The 16693-nt window shown below is 37.9% G+C and overlaps 1 protein-coding gene across 1 annotated transcript; it reads left to right on the top strand.

The window, feature by feature from the left end:
* Positions 1 to 262: 262 nt before the first annotated feature.
* Positions 263 to 15942, top strand: LOC125261644. Its single transcript, XM_048180196.1, has 16 exons — positions 263 to 399; positions 2444 to 2589; positions 3154 to 3210; positions 3683 to 3757; positions 4608 to 4676; positions 4776 to 4829; positions 4999 to 5067; positions 5175 to 5228; positions 5861 to 5929; positions 6035 to 6094; positions 9525 to 9593; positions 9686 to 9739; positions 10811 to 10870; positions 10966 to 11180; positions 14906 to 15065; positions 15593 to 15942. The coding sequence occupies exons 4-16, from the start codon at positions 3709 to 3711 to the stop codon at positions 15688 to 15690; spliced, it is 1080 nt and encodes a 359-aa protein (XP_048036153.1). The 5' UTR covers positions 263 to 399; positions 2444 to 2589; positions 3154 to 3210; positions 3683 to 3708; the 3' UTR covers positions 15691 to 15942.
* Positions 15943 to 16693: the final 751 nt, after the last annotated feature.

Below are 16693 nucleotides of genomic sequence, written 5' to 3'. Positions count from 1 at the left end.
TTAAAGAGTGTTAAAATCATGGAGACACCACAGCCAGAGAAGGGGTGGACCCGGCATAAAACATTGTGGATTGTAAGAATCCTTTGTGGATTGTATATGCATGAGTGAAGCCCAGGTAGTTTTTGTTGGAGAGTAAATTATACTGTCCCCTTCCTTCCTACACTTAAATTAAAATGATCTTACCCAGCATACCTGCATTTCATTTTTCAGAATCTTTGTACATCATTTATCTATACTGTAAAATGTGGTCTCACATAAAGCTTTAATAAACAAAACTGAAACCTTACCTGTATTTCATTTTTCAGCATCTTTTCAAAATGTAGCCAACAACTGGAAGAAGGCCAGCTATACATCCGACATAAATTCAGAACCCGAAATTGCTGGAAAAAGGATTCCAAAGTAAGTCCTCACAAAAGACAAAGAAATGTTTTAACACATGTAAATGCCATATACTTTCGTTTCAACCAACTTTACCATAGTTCAACTGAATATTTAAATAATTGAATAGCAGCTTCAGTATGATTGTTACAGGTTTTAAAGTGTTTCTGCCATCAAGTACTCACCCTCAAGTCGTTTCAAACCTGCAAGACTTTCGTTCATCCTCTGAACACAAATTATGTTGATGTCTACGCTCAGACATCAACGCAACTACCCCCTCAAGGACCAGAAAGGTAGTAAAGACATTGTTAAAAATAGTCCATGTGACTATAGTGGTTCAACCACAATTTTATGAAGCGATGAGAACCCTTTTTCTGAGCAAGAAACAACAACAACAAAAATTGTTGAAAATAATTCAACAATTTCCTCTACCATGTCAGATTCCATCACGCATTCACAAGAGCACCACGATGTACAGGTATGTGCGTGGTGCTGAAGCAGGAGCCGGCGTTTTGACCAAGCGGCAACCTCCCCCTTTTTCTCATGAAGCCAATACGGAAGTAACTTAAACTGCGATTCATCGACTGGCCGCTAGGGACAGGCTCCAAAAGAGAGCAGAATCTCATTGAGTCCCATGTTAAATTGGCCAAGTTTACAGCAGAAAAAAAACATGTTTACAAGTTGGTTCAAATTGTGGTTTTGGTCTATACTGCTATTTTTGCCCTTCATGACAACTCTGAGGGGGGTGAATTTTTTTATAACTTATCCGTTTAAATTATATTAAGCCTTAAAGTTCTGCATAATTAAGGGCGTGGTCACTTGAGTGACAGGTAGATTGCGCTGATGTCTGTGTGAGCCGTCATGTTACCTCAGCTGCCGCTGAATTTGGCATCTCAGCCGTATTTGTGCTCGATTATTTTATACAATTATAAAATATGGCTTGCTGCATAATATTCGAGACTGATGTGTGTCTGTGTAGATGTGCATGCATGGGGAAGAAACAGAACACACGTTGTTGGATCGTGGCATTGGCTGAAAGTTTTGGTTGTGAGATTTACTACAATGACAATGGCGGGAGGATATCAAAATCCGACAGCACTGCTTGGATATTATAACTAAAACTGCTGCACTATTTTGAAAAAAAATATACTTTGGACACGGCCTCATTTGTTTGTTAGATACGATCGTATACAGTTTTACAACATAAACGCTGCTCAGATTGCATCCTTTCTTGAAGAACGATGACAGAGAGCAGATCATTCAGAAGAAATGTGACGTTTTTTTGTTTTGCAATGGACACTCATATTTTACCCAAGTGCCACGGATTGGATTCATCTCGCGATCTCTATTTCATTATAAAGGTATGAAGTCCCATTTGATTTTCCATGTTGTTATTTGCACACCCAACACTACTGGTGTTGGAGGATCTATATCTTAAAGAAACACCGTAGATTGACAGTAAACCTTTAGAACGTTCTGATGATAAAACTTGTCTTCATTAATATTTTAGATCGTATCTAAGATAGATAGATAGCTCCTTTGCTGCTAACATGGTCGTGTCGAGCTAGACGGGCGTGGTTTCAGCAACCAGTCATATCAGCTCAAACCACCTCCCCACCTCTTTGCTCATTTTCAGTTATCCGGGAGTGACGTGCGGTGACGCGCAGCTAAGATGGCCGCAGCCTCATTTACGCGTCAAAACTGCTGTTCAGAACTCTATGGGTGACGTCACGGACGCTACGTCCATATTTTTTTTACAGTCTATGGTTTTGACACAGAACCCGCTGCGTTTGTGCTGCGTTTACCAAAAAGAGGTGGTAGTGGCATTGCTGTCTACGGGGGGGGGTCAGAAAGTTACTGGATGTCATCAAAAATATTTTCATTTGTGTTCTGAAGATGAACGAAGGTCTTACAGTAAATTATGAAAATTATTATTTTTGGGTGAACTATCCCTTTAAGGAGAAATAAAGCATAAAATGTTTTTATTCCATTTATATGAGTATTTGCTACATCACACAAGGGGCAATTAATGTGTGCAGTTGTACTTTTTTCTTTGTGTTCCTAGAAAGAAACTGTGCTCCAACCACATCTACTCATCGGATGATGAGGCACCAGAACAACCACCTCTTAAAAAAAGAAAAACTGCAGACAAAGAAAGTGTTCCACCAGCACCAAAACCTCCATCAATTCCAAAACGCACAAAGAAAAAAGGTAATGGAAAATAAATGTAAAAACATGTAAAACATGGTAATAAAATGAATGATATGAATAACAATACACATTACATTTAAACTCCAATTTTAATTTTTTTTCCCCCCCGATGAAAGAAATGCATAAATGAAGAAAGCCAAACTATTAAATGTCATGGATGTATATTTTTGTCATGGATGTGTATGGATGTCATGGATGTGTATTTTGTGTGTGTGTGTGTGTGCGTGTGTGTGTGTGTGTGTGTGTGTGTGTGTGTGCGTGTGCGTTCGTCAAAATAATTTTTTTTTTTTTCAAAACGTTATTTTTACAGAGATCGGTAGTATATTAGTAAAATCTTATGTGTTGATGACAATTAAAAAAAAAAATTCATGATCCATGACATTCAATATTTTTGCTTTCATCACCATTTGTTTTTCTTTCTTCAACATTTTTTTTCAACATCAAAAAATTGATCTATGTAATTCTCAAATTTGGTTGATTTACACAGAATGGCCCAGTATGAAATAAGTAAGATTAAAAGTGCATAACAGCCAGAATACAAAAACAAAATGTCCCTTTTATCAGGTCCTGTTGTGCAACCTCAGGTTTTGCAGAGCAGAGCTGTAAACTCTTTAAGCAACTGTAAGTCTGAAGATCTCTTATCTTAAATCATTTTAATTGTTCTATCCAAATCTACAATTATTATTTAAAGCTACAACTATGTCAGCGGTTCTTAATCCTGTTCGTCACATTTTGTATATCTCTTATCACTTCAGACATTTGTGCTATTCGACCGTGGATTTCACAGGATCCACCATGATTCCAGTTCGAAGGGAGCATATATTTTCCATTCAAAGGACATTAAAGTGCATAAGACATCCCTTTAAATTGTATTTATTCATAGAGTTATATTACGTCACACTTCTCTAGTTTCATCAGGCAGTGGCGTTGCGCAAATCCTTGAATGAATGTTCCTAATTGAACTAAACCTTAACAGATTTCCTGTGCAGGAAAAGAATTAAGAACCGCTGAATTAAGTAACTGTTGAAACATACAGCTGCAGAACTGTAGCTATCAAAATGAACATCACTAATGACCCCCCGACTGTCAACAGCATTTGTTAATCAGCAACAAAGTGATATGGAAGACCAACAGCAGACCTGGTGTGAGAGTCTCCCCAGCTTTCAAGGTAAATTATTAGTTGTATCTGGCTGGTGGGAATGCTCAAATGAAGTCAAACATGTGATCCAATTAATGGGTTATTTGACTCAAAGAAACTTTTGTGAATTGTGTCATTCCTAACCCATAAACTATTTTCTATTTTCATTAAGATGTCTTTAATGAACACAGTAGGGGTGCAACGGTTCTCGGTAAAAAAAAAGAAAAAGAAAAAAAGTACCGTTCTCCACTTACAGTTCGGCACGCACTTGCACCCCGGTCCATCTCGAAAAACGACCCATCTATAGGCTAATATGGTTTGTTTAAAATAGCAACGTGGAAGATGGACAGAGTTCAGATAATGTATATTTCAGTCGATGGATGCGCATTCTGGCTTCTAAAAATGTTACAACGATAATCAGAAAGCGTGGACAAAACAGTCACTCAGTGTAAACTTTGTTCAATGCTAGTGCTGTATGCTCTAATGTCCAGTCATTTACACTGTTATCACCCGGGTGTTGATGTGAGTGCAGGTGAGACCTGAACAGCACACATTGCTATCTGTGTGTTTAAACTAAACTCATTTAAGCCTGGCTAATTTAAATATTCAAGAGCAAGACGCAAAAGAAAACTTGCGCGTGCCGTGAGAGCGTGCATACACTTATTTCAGACAACGTGCAAATACAGAGTTCTCTATCAAGTCTTGCGTAGCAGTAATATTGGAGTGGAGGCTATCAATACATAGAGAAACTTCATATGCATTACTTTTACAATTATGTTTATCATCTTTAAAGTGTGTAAGTTATGGGGAAATGCCCTGTTAATGGAGGAACAGTAACCTCACAATTACATGTGCAACTTACACAATCCACCTTTTGCAGCTCCAGTGCGTGTTTCTCAGCCAGACCATCACGGAGACGGTTGGAGTATTGATCCACCTAACACACAAGGTACAAGAGCACAATCAGGGATGAGGAAATCAGAAACACATTCACAGCATTTAAACAATCTAAAACTAAATAACTAAATATTTTGCGTTCAAACCATAGACCACACCTTTTCTGTCATGAGACCCTCAGGGGACCACCTTGGAAGAACGCAGAGTAAGATAAATGCACATAAATTCACTTAAGTAAATTTTACACCCCTCACCCAAATAGAATCAAGTTAATGAAAAAAAAAAAAAAAAAAAAAACAGTTCAAATTGCAATTGCAATGTACTGTTAATTTGCAAATGTAATAAATGCAACTTACCCACTCCAATTTTCTCAGCGACTGTGGGCATCTCTCAGGCAGACCATCACGGAGCCGGCTGGAGTGTTCATCCACCTAACACACAAGGTACAAGAGCATTAATTACAATAAGGAGGAGGAAACAAGAGAAGCTATTTAGAGCACTTTACAGAATTTTAAACAGCATAATATTAGATGATCTTTTCAATCCATAGAGCACACCTTTTCTGTCCTGAGACCCTCAGGGGACCACCAAGGAAGAACACAGAGTAAGTTACATTTGATCACTATTACAGAGTTGTAATAAAGCAATAAGCCCCAAGAAGCTGTGGTTTTCAGTGAATTTATAACAGCTAAGGAGATGCACACCAGTAATGTTTTTTTTCTAGTGTACATTTATAAAAGCTACTTAAATATCCTAATTGAACTAGGATATAAGTTATAAGATATATAACTAAGGCCTAATCCTGGCTTAGCCTAAGCCCTGTCTGTGAAACCGGGCCTATATCACGGATCATATCGAATCATATCACCGATACATATCATCGCGTTTTATATCGCGATATAACGATGTATCGTTACACCCCTATTTTTAACTGTTAATGCGTTTGTTGTGTTAATTTTGATTTTCTTCACACACACAGCAAGATTTGCCGTCTAAACACTTTTTTCCAGCCCGTTTTGATTGAGAACATATAAACTGTCCTGAATATCAGCAGTTTCTAAACAATCAGCTGATAACAGAAATAATTGCTTGTATTGGCTGATACATTGGTGGATCTCTTGTTGTAATTCATGTAATTCTTTGGTTTTATTCTTTCTAAAATTTCAATTAGCAACACATTTTTCTGTGCGTTTACTTGTGTTGATAAGCAAATCTTATCTTCTCCACCTTTCTCAGCGACACTGGGCATCCCTCAGGCAGACCATCACGGAGCCGGCTATGGTGTTGATCCACCTAACACACAAGGTACAAGAGCATTAATTACAATAGAATAGGGAGGAAGAAACCAAAAACATTTCAACTTCAACAAAATCTAAAACTGTTTATTACATTATCTTTTCAAATCCACAGAGCACACCTTTTCTGTCCTGAGACCCTCAGGTGATTGTGACCACCAAGGAAGAACACAGAGTAAGAAAAAAAATAATGAAAATAAATAAAACAAAAGAAGAAACAACAGCACACTCAAGTTCACTTGTGCATTCACATCATTTTGTGCAGATATATAATACATCCAGAAAGTATTCTCAGTTATAGCCTTATTCCAAAAAGGATTAAATACATTTTTTCCCCCTCAAAAATTCTACAAACAATACCCCATAGTGACAACATGAAAGATGTTTGTTTGAAATCTTTGCAAATTTATTTAAAAAACAAACAAACAAAAAAACATGTGCTTAAGTATAGAGGGTATGCATCAACGTCACTTTCCCGCCGGAACGCGCTCCCTCAGCTGGACTGAGTGGCAAAAGATCCTTCTGCGTGACTGGATTTAACAGAGGAAACTCCGAAAACACAAGTAAAACTAACGATTACACTAAAGGTTGGGCTCGAAAGTGTTCCTTACAACTTGTCAAATAAACCTAATCCATGGATATTGACATGCAGCCAGAAGTCGTGTTTCAGGACATTTATATGTGCCTGATTTATTTTTAATACCGTATATATTCAAAACTGTAATGCAGAATATTTAAGACAATATTGGCTGAATAGACGGCAATACTGAGCTAAACTGCAAACTGTTTGCCCTCTCTCTCTTCACCGTTCCCACATCTCAGACCTCAAATACATAAAATATTCCCCTTTAAAAGACATTAGTTTTTAAAGTAAGAGTAAAGGAAACAATGTACAGTACTTATTGAAACCACCAAGTACCCTTGTAAGACCCCACCCCCTCACCTCCATAAAAACACTTTCTCATTGGATCTATGCAAATCCCATAATTGACCTATTTTAATCTCAAAAAGGTGAGTTGTCACTGAAAGGTGAGGAGTTTACATCCATGTTTGATGGATGAACTTGCGCTTCAATTAGTCTCGTCACGTCAAAAGTGATAATACTTTTCAGTTTTATGGACGTCGCCATCTTTAATGTTATGTTGGTCACTGTTGTTATGGTTACTAGTAAGAGAATATGGGCTTGACTCTCGTTGGACGTTCATACAGACGCTACTGTGTTCCAGACGCTACTGTAAGTTGCTGTGTGAACGAGACTTTAAGACTGACACCTGTAAGTAAATGCGATTGTCAATCCCAAAAACTGACAGTGAGAACGTGGCCTTAGTCAGGGAGGTGACCAAGAACCCAATGGTCACTCTGACAGAGCTCCAGCATTTCTCTGGTGGAGCTTGAGAGGTCCTGCAAAGATGAAAGAAACTGCCCAAAAATAGGTGTGCCAAGCTTACCGCATCATACTCAAAAAGACTTGAGGCTGTAATTGGTGCCAAAGGTGCTTTAACAAAGTAAAGGCTGTGAATACCTATGTACATGAGATTTTTTATTTTTTATTTTTAATATATTTGCAAAGATTTCAAACAAACTTCTTTCACATTGTCATGGTGGGGTATTGTTTGTACAATTGAGGAAAATAATTAATTTAATCACTTTTGGAATAAGGCTGTAACACAAAATGTGGAAAAAGTGAAGCGCTGTGAATACTTTCTGGATGCACTGTAAGTCGTAATTAGGGATGTCAATTTACACAAATACCCATGACTGATCGTCGTTTAAATGAATTGATCGATTAATTGATCGATTAATCATTAGCCTTAATACTGTGATATGCGTTTACTGCAGTGGCATATAGCCAACAGCATGACAGGGAGTGCACATGCAGCTTTTTAATCTAAATAAAGGGCTAATAGGATTGTAAAATGAGGTGATGTGATTGATCATTTATTAAATCACTTATTTAATAATCAAATATAACAACTAATACAACGTGTCACGAACGCTGCCTCAGATGCTTGATTGTCAGAATGTGTGCTGAAAACAGCAACTAAACTCAATGAATTCACAATGATTTATTAAAGGGTTAGTTCACCCAAAAATGAAGTTTCTGTCATCAAGTATTCACCCTCATGTCAGCCGAAACCCATAAGACCTTCGTTCATCTTCAGAACACAAATTAAGATATTGTTGATGAAATCCAATGGTTTCTGAACCACACATAGGCAGCAACATCATTGCACCTTTTGATGTCTGTAGTCAAGGTAGTCAAGACATAGTTAAAATAGTCAACCTGACTACAGTGGTTCAACCTTAATGTTATGAAGCGATGCGAATACTTTGTGCGCAAAACGAAAATAAAAACAGTACTGGCTGAAGCTGTACACGTGAGCACAACGATGGATGCGTGTGATGCTGACACAGGATTCGGCCAATACTGAGCTGGTGTTCGGACATAAACATGGAAGACTGCACTACATCAACTCTGTATGACAACAGTTCAAATTGTTAAAGTCACTTTTTGTTTTGGTTTTGCGCACAAAAGGTATTCTTGTCCCTTCATAACATTAAGGTTGAACCACTGTAGTCATATTGACTACAGAATAGGGATGTCTCACGATTTTCGAATATTCAATTCGTTGATTTAATTATAGAATATCGAACAGGTTGTGCGATTTTCATCTTTAAAAAATCCTCGTTTTCAATGGTGACACGTTCATGTAAACAGAGGGTGGCGCGTGGCATGACTAGCGTGGCATGTAACAGAGACGTTAAAATCAATGTTCACACAAGTGCCGTCATTCAGGCTGTTCACAAGGCCTGTTCTGTTATAACGCGTTTAGTCATTAGTTAATCATTATATGGCTTGGGTTAAGACAGCCTATTCCCCAATGAAAGTGCGAACTGTCTCTCTCTCTCTCTCCCTCCCTCTGTGTGTAGTGTATTATAGTAGGCCTACATGCATGTGTGTATGCAGGGGAGGGGTGCGATTTTCGAATAATATTTGAATAATTCCCAGCGATCATCGAATATTATTTTTGCTTGAAATGCCCATCCCTACTACAGAAACCCCCAGATTTCATCAAAAATATCTTAATTTGTGTTGCGAAGATGAACAAAGGACTTACAGGTGTAAATTTCATTTTTGGGTGAAGTAACCCTTTAAAGAGGAAAAGATGATCACGTTCTCTCTCACACTTTGCGCCTGTACAGAGATCTGTCATGCCACATCAAGGAGTGTAAAAATTGGACATTTTTGTTTGAATTTTGAGAATGGACAGGGGTACGTTCGGTACACCATGAGAGTATCGCGGTACGTACCGTACCCTAGACCAGACCAAAGCTGCAGGGGGTGCCAGGAATAAATCACACTCAAATATGGACTACAACACATCCCCAGTGTGAAAACTACATTAGAGTCCTTAATGTACTCAAAAGAACACTGATTTACTGACTGGAGATTGTTGGTAATGCCAGTGTAATAATGAATAAATGAACCATACTGTTATTATAAGAAGTGAACCAAAATCTGTGTTATGCTTTTCTGTTAAAATATTAGTGTTTGTTAACTTGTGTTGGTAACAAGCAAATCTTACCTGCTCCACCTTTCTCAGCGACACTGGGCATCTCTCAGCCAGACCATCACGGAGCCGGCTATGGTGTTGATCCACTTAACACACAAGGTACAAGAGCATTAATTAGGCCTGAGGAAATCAAACACATTCACAACATTTAAACAATCTAATACTTATAATTACATCTGTTCAATCCATAGAGCACACCTTTTCTGTCCTGAGACCCTCAGGTGGCCACCAAGGAAGAGAACAGAGTATGTTACCTACAAAGTATTTTTGTACATATATTGTTTTATGCCATCATGAAAACTTAAATAAGCTGAGGCTGATGGTTTTTACTTTCCAACTCCCCCATTTTCAGCTCCAGTATGTCTCTTAAAGGGTTAGTTCACCCCAAAATGAGATTTGTCATTAAGTACTCACCCTCATGTTGTTCCACACCAGTAAGACCTTCGTTCAGAACACAAAGTAAGAAATTTTTGATAAAATCTGAGAGATGTCAGTTCCTCCACTGACTGTCTTTGCATCTGACACTTTAACTCTTCAAAACGATAAAAGGCCTGTTTACATCTGGTTACTTCATGCGTTTTTACAGACCGGACGATTTCATTTACACTTGGCCACATAAATGTGTCACCGCAAAACGGATATAAATCCGATCTTCAATTCCCATGCTATATGCAAATTTAATGGATTATACGTCAATGAAAGAAACAGATATGAGCTGCATTTTATTGATCATCAGCAAGCTAATTTCAGAATCAAAGACCGCAATAGGAGAGAGAGCGGCATCAGCACTGGTAAGATCAATGGTCAAGGTTTACATGCAAGTAAAAACCTAAATTGAATCTGTTCATCATATAAAGCAATCGAGTCTTCAGAAAATTTGGACTGAACTGCTAAATTCATATGGATTAGTTTTCTGATCTCTTTATAAACTTTCTAAAGAGTCAAAGTGTTCATTGCAAAGGCAGTATGAAGGAACTGACAGCCCTCGGATTTCATCAAAAATATCTTAATTTGTGTTCTGAAGATGAACAAAGGTCTTACGGGTTTGGACGTCGTGAGGGTGAGTAATTGAGGACATGATTTTCATTTTTGGGTGAACTAACCCTTTAACCAAACCAGGTAAAAGAGTGAAACTCAAAAAAAACAAACAAACAAAATTATATGAGTGGGCGTCACTTCATGAAAATGTCACATTATTTAGAGTGAAATGTAACCCAGACATGGTGGATGTTACCAAGAACAAGTCAGAGGCACACATGACAATGAAAACATTGTCACAAAACATTGAAAACCTCACAGTAAATTTTTACTTACAGGTACTTCTGGCGTGAGACAGGAAAATCCAGTCTTGCGTCTGGTTCCAAATCAATGTACATGTAAGTTATTTATCAAGTTAAAATTTTTTTTAAAAAAATCCATTATTTTATTAATCAAAACTACATGCCAAATTAAATGTTCTTCTGTACTGCAGCTGTAGAAAGGGCCATTCTAGAAACACTAGAGAAAATGGACATGAAGATAAACCACCTGACTTCACTGGTCCAGTCTCTAGTGGGAAACAGGCGCTTTTTACCCCCAGTGGCAGAGCAAAATGAGGAGGAAGATGGAATCTTTCCTCTAGCATCCACTGAGGATCTAGACCGGCTGGAGCAAAGTCTGTCAGACAGAGGTTTTATGCAGAGAATGGTAAGAAATGGAATTGTCAACCTACAATTACTAATGAAATGTAGTGTGTATGTTTATATGCTACTTGCCAAAAGTTTGAAATGAAGATTGAAAACATTAAAGGGTTAGTTCACTCAAAAATGAAAATTGTGTCATTGATTACTCTCCCTCATGTCGTTCCACACCTGTAAGACCTTTGTTAATCTTCGGAACACAAATAAAGATATTTTAGTTGAAATCCAATGGCTCAGTGAGGCCTTCATAGCCAGCAATGACACTTCCTCTCTCAAGATCCATTAAAGGGTTAGTTCACCCAAAAATGAAAATTATGTCATTAATGACACACCCTCATGTCGTTCCAAACCCGTAAGACCTCCGTTCATCTTCAGAACACAGTTTAAGATATTTTAGATTTAGTCTGACAGCTTTCTGTCCCTCCATTGAAAGTGTTTGTACGGTAGACTGTCCATGTCCAGAAAGGTAATAAAAACATCATCAAAGTAGTCCATGTGACATCAGTGGGTTAGTTAGAAGTTTTTGAAGCATTGAAAATACATTTTGGTCCAAAAATAACAAAAACTACGACTTTATTCAGCATTGTATTCTCTTCCGGAATCCTTTCCACTGAATTGATTCCACTGAATTGATTCCACTGAATCCTTTCATCTGTCGGCGTTGGTAATGCACTTTTACGTCATTGTTTTTGGCGATTAGGACATCCGCGACATGGACACTTACGCACAATTTTAAAAAATAGCTTGAATACTGTCACGGTTGATCAATCCGCTGTCTCATTCTGGTGTCTGTGTGTTTGTGTGGGTGTGTCTGGTTGATTGTTCTGTGTGGGCGTCGCCGCTGATTGTTGATCAGCGGCAGCTGTGTGCAATCATTATCTGCCTATTTAACACCTTGTCTTTCGTCTCGTGTTTGTCAGATCGTTGTTTGGAACCCTGGTGTTGTGTCCTGTGCTCTCTCGTGTTTGTTTGTTCCCCGGAGTGGATTTCCTCGTCGTTGTTTCCTGTTCCTGTTCTCCGTCGGACTCTCACTTTGGATTGCACTCACGGATTCGGACGCACGGACTCACGGACTCACGACACCATCTCATCTCACCACAGGATTTCCAGCTGCCCATCGAAGTCCCTGCGTCACCACTCTCCTGCTACTGTCTCTCCTCGTTTAATGACTAACTCTGGTGTGAAGCTCTAATAAAGAGATTAACTTGCACTTGCATCTGTCATTCTTTCCGTGACAGAATACAGCGTGCGTCTCCCTCATACTGTAAACAAAACTCTGGCGCACCAGATAACACGTCAGCAGCGTCTTACGTCAGCAGTGCGCTGCGGAGTCGTGAACCCGGATTGACAACAGATCCGGAAGAGAATACAATGCTGAATAAAGTCGTAGTTTTTGTTATTTTTGGACCAAAATGTATTTTCGATGCTTCAAAAACTTCTAACTAACCTACTGATGTCACATGGACTACTTTGATGATGTTTTTATTACCTTTCTGGACATGGACAGTATACTGCACACACATTTTCAATGGAGGGACAGAAAGCTCTCGGACTAAATCTAAAATATCTTAAACCGTGTTCTGAAGATGAACGGAGGTCTTACGGGTTTGGAACGAGGGTGAGTCATTAATGACATAATTTTCATTTTTGGGTGAACTAACCCTTTAATGTACTAAAAACATATTTAAATCAGTTCATGTGAGTACAGTGGTTCAATATTAATATTATAAAGCGACGAGAATATTTTTGGTGCGCCAAAAAAACAAAACAAAATAGCGACTTATATAGTGATGGCCGATTTCAAAACACTGCTTCAGGAAGCATTGGAGCATAATGAATCAGTGTGTCGAATCATGATTCGGATCGCGTGTCAAACCGCCAAACTGCTGAAATCACGTGACTTTGGCGCTCCGAACAGCTGATTCAATACTCTGATTCATTTGTGCTCCGAATCTTCCTGAAGCAGTGTTTTGAAATCGACCATCACTAAATAAGTCGTTATTTTGTTTTTTTTGGTGCACCAAAAATATTCTCGTGGCTTTATAATATTAATATTGAACCACTGTACTCACATGAACCGATTTAAATATGTTTTTAGTACATTAATGGATCTTGAGAGAGGAAATGTCATTGCTCCCTATGGAGGTCTCACTGAGCTATCGGATTTCAACTAAAATATCTTAATTTGTGTTCTGAAGATGAATGAAGGTCTTACGAGTTTGGAACGACATGAGGTTGAGTAATGACAGAATTTTCATTTTTGGGTGAACTAACCCTTTAACAGTTAAAGGAACACTCCACTTTTTTTGAAAATAGGCTCATTTTCCAACTCTCCTAGAGTTAAACAGTTGAGTTTTACCATTTTCAAATCCATTTCATGATATTACGCAGCAGCTGTGACCCCGTTTGCACAGGGAGCGTGCCTTGCAACCAGGGAGACATTTGTGAGAGGCGCTGCGTAATATCATCGCTCCTGCTGCACCAACAGTACGGCAGCAAAGTTCCTTGATTATTACGCCGGAATGAGAGTATAGTTCCTAGCTATATCGGCCTAGAAAATCATAGCTTTTCATTTTCCGTCAGTCTTAATACACGATATAACTACAGAAGTGTCAAGTTTTAAATAGGAAAAATATCGAAACTCTTTGGTCATTTTTGAGCGAGATGCTAACGGTCTAATCAGATTCAATGAACTATGCTAAAAGTGGTACCGCCAGACCCGGAGATCGACTGAATTGGTTTGAAAACGGTAAGTTTAGGGGAGTTGGAAAATGAGCCTTTTTTCAAAAAAAGTGTTCCTTTAAATATTATTACTATTTTAAATGATTTTTCTGTTTGAATATATTGTAAATTTCATTTATTCTGATCAAAGCTTGATTTTCACCATCATTACTCCAGTCTTCAGTGTCACATGACATTCTCATAAGCCATTTTTATGCTTGGATATTAGCAATTACTATTGGTGGTCAATTATTGATGATGGTTCTTATTATCCACATTAAAATAGTTTTTTCCACTTCATGTTTGAGAAATTTTTTTCTTCATTTTTTAGGATTCTTTGATGAACAAAGTTCAAATGAACAGCATTTATGAAATGTTATAAATGTGTTTGTCATTTTTGATTTTGCTTATTAAAATTTTTACTCACCCTAAACCAGGGGTCTCCAAACTCGGTCCTGGAGGGCCACTGTCCTGCAAAGTTTAGCTCCAGCTTGCCTCAACACACCTGCCTCAAAGTTTCTTGCATGCCTAATTAGACCTTGATGGGCTGGTTCAGGTGTTTAATTGGGGTTTGAGCTAAACTCTGCAGGACAGTGGCCCTCCAGGACCAAGTTTGCCCATCCCTGCCCTAAACTTTTGAAAGGTAGTTTATCACAGTTTCCACAAAACTATGAAGCAGCACAACTTTCAACATTAATAATAATCAGAAATGTTTCTTGAGCAGAAAATCAGCATATTAGACTGATTTCTGAAGGATCATGTGCTGCTGAATATTCAGCTTTGTAAAGCAAGAATTGCTTTTCAAAATAGTAAACAGTTCATATGAATATTACAAAAATGTTTGCTGTTGGATTAAATTTTGTATCAAATCAATGCAATCGGTGAACATGAACAGACTTTCAAAAACATTACAAAAGATTAATTCCAAACATTTGACAGGTACTAGTGTTTAGTATAGTACAGAAGAGGTCCATTTCTTTGCTAAAACGTATTTTAATGTACCTGTTGAAGGTGAACAGATTATCCATCAGCGGCGGGCCAAATGTGAAGAAGACCGTCTGGAGAATCTGCTCCAAGGTGTTCAGCACCAACGTCGCCCGCCAGCTGAACTGGTGTGGAAGAGGAGACAAGCGGGGGATAAGAAAATCGAATATCGGGTCTCTACTAACCGGTAAGTTCAAAAGTTGTACATGCATTAGATCCAATGGCGGGAAGTTACAGCGTTAAATTAAATAAGTACTTGGCTAACATGTTCATGAGTCAAACATAATCAAACATGTGGTAAAACTAACAGCAAAGTGCCATTTTAAAAAATAGTTAGCAAATATAATGGCTTTGTTTAACGAACCTTGGGTTAACCGATCAGTTGCCCAACCACAGAAACGGGCACAACTCGCTCGTTAGTAGCTAACTAAGGTGATTATCATGATCAACCTAATCAACATAACGTCATTTCAAGGTTATTGTATAATCGATCACAGACACCACACATAATTAGTATTAAAATATAACGTTATTTGTTTTATACTTACCCTAAGCACATTTTCCCTCACAACTCGTCAAGACACGTGTCTTCTCCACGCAGCATCAGCGTAGACTCGCGCAGGAAGAAAACTCGCTGATAGGCTGTCTTTGACAAATTTATTCGTTTTAAAAAATAAAGTGTTTTTGTTTGTTTGTTTGTTTTTTTACATGCAGCTTCAGCCATGAGGAATCCCGTCCTGCCGTCACCAACGGAAGCAGAGGCGGAGAAATATATCAAAGATTTCCTCCGCTTGGCCCCAGGGAGGGTGTAATTGTTTATTTAATTTTAATCTTAATTTATTTAATTGTTTTGTTTGAATATGGCGTTATGTTAATATGTATTTTTTAATTTTAATCTTAATTTATTTAATTGTTTGTTGTTTTGTTTGAATATGGCGTTATGTTAATATAGATTTTTATAATTAATTAAAAGTTGTAATCAATATAATGAATTAGAAATACGTTTTTGCCTAATAAATATTTTTAAAACCATCAACAAATGCGTGTTTTATTGTGGTTATTTAATCATGTGAAGATGTGGCTGGATTTTATGGGGGTTAATTTTATTAATGGGAGGAATCATATCTTAAAACGATGTCTGGGCTACATAAATCAGATGTCTTGCAGACGTATAAACATCTGATAAACGTCTGTAAAAGAGCGGATTGCCGACGTTCTAAATTATTAACGTCTTATAGACATCGCCTAGACGTCGTTCTAACAGCTGGAAGGGACGTCTCGGCGACGTATTGCAGATGAGCAAACGCTCTAAAATATACGTCTTCCAGACGAAAATGACGACGTCGCACAGATGTCTGCACGACGTACGTGTGCTATCTGGGTTTCTGCCTTCTTTCCTTTCTGTGAACTTCTCAAAAATGAACCGACACTCATATTGTCGCATTTTTTCCCCCTTTCATTTTGGTAATGTTAATTACTTAAGTGAAATAAATTTCGCGCATAGACATAGGCTATTTATTCCTTTTATATAATTGAATCCTTTTTTCTCCGTTCACAGAAGCGCTGCAGGTGCGTGATGATGATGAACCCTCATGTTCTGTTGTTTATTCTGCTATTTGTTTATGTAGGCTAAAACTAAACCCCTGGAATTTTTTAATGATTCACACACATGTATCAAATTTTGTTTAATTCTAATTTAATATAATCTTGTCGGTTAATGAAACGATGATCGCATCATTTGAAAGGCAACAATAATTTTCGTTTAGTTTAAGTTTTTCAAAACATCCACAGAACTGCATACAGTAAATTTTCCCG

The sequence above is a fragment of the Megalobrama amblycephala genome, unplaced genomic scaffold, assembly GCF_018812025.1.
Source record: "Megalobrama amblycephala isolate DHTTF-2021 unplaced genomic scaffold, ASM1881202v1 scaffold449, whole genome shotgun sequence".
Classification (NCBI taxonomy): Eukaryota; Metazoa; Chordata; class Actinopteri; order Cypriniformes; family Xenocyprididae; genus Megalobrama; species Megalobrama amblycephala.
Note: the sequence above shows the minus strand (reverse complement) of the source record. Positions and strands in the feature narration are given on the sequence as shown.

What these genes read in the sequence shown, in the direction of transcription:
- LOC125261644 (XM_048180196.1), top strand. Translation starts at nt 3,709, where the DNA reads ATGGAAGACCAACAGCAGACCTGGTGTGAGAGTCTCCCCAGCTTTCAA. An exon ending in TGATCCACTTAACACACAAG is followed by an intron (nt 9,594 to 9,685) that starts GTACAAGAGCAT and finishes TTCAATCCATAG; the next exon opens with AGCACACCTTTTCTGTCCTG. An exon ending in GAGGTTTTATGCAGAGAATG is followed by an intron (nt 11,181 to 14,905) that starts GTAAGAAATGGA and finishes TACCTGTTGAAG; the next exon opens with GTGAACAGATTATCCATCAG.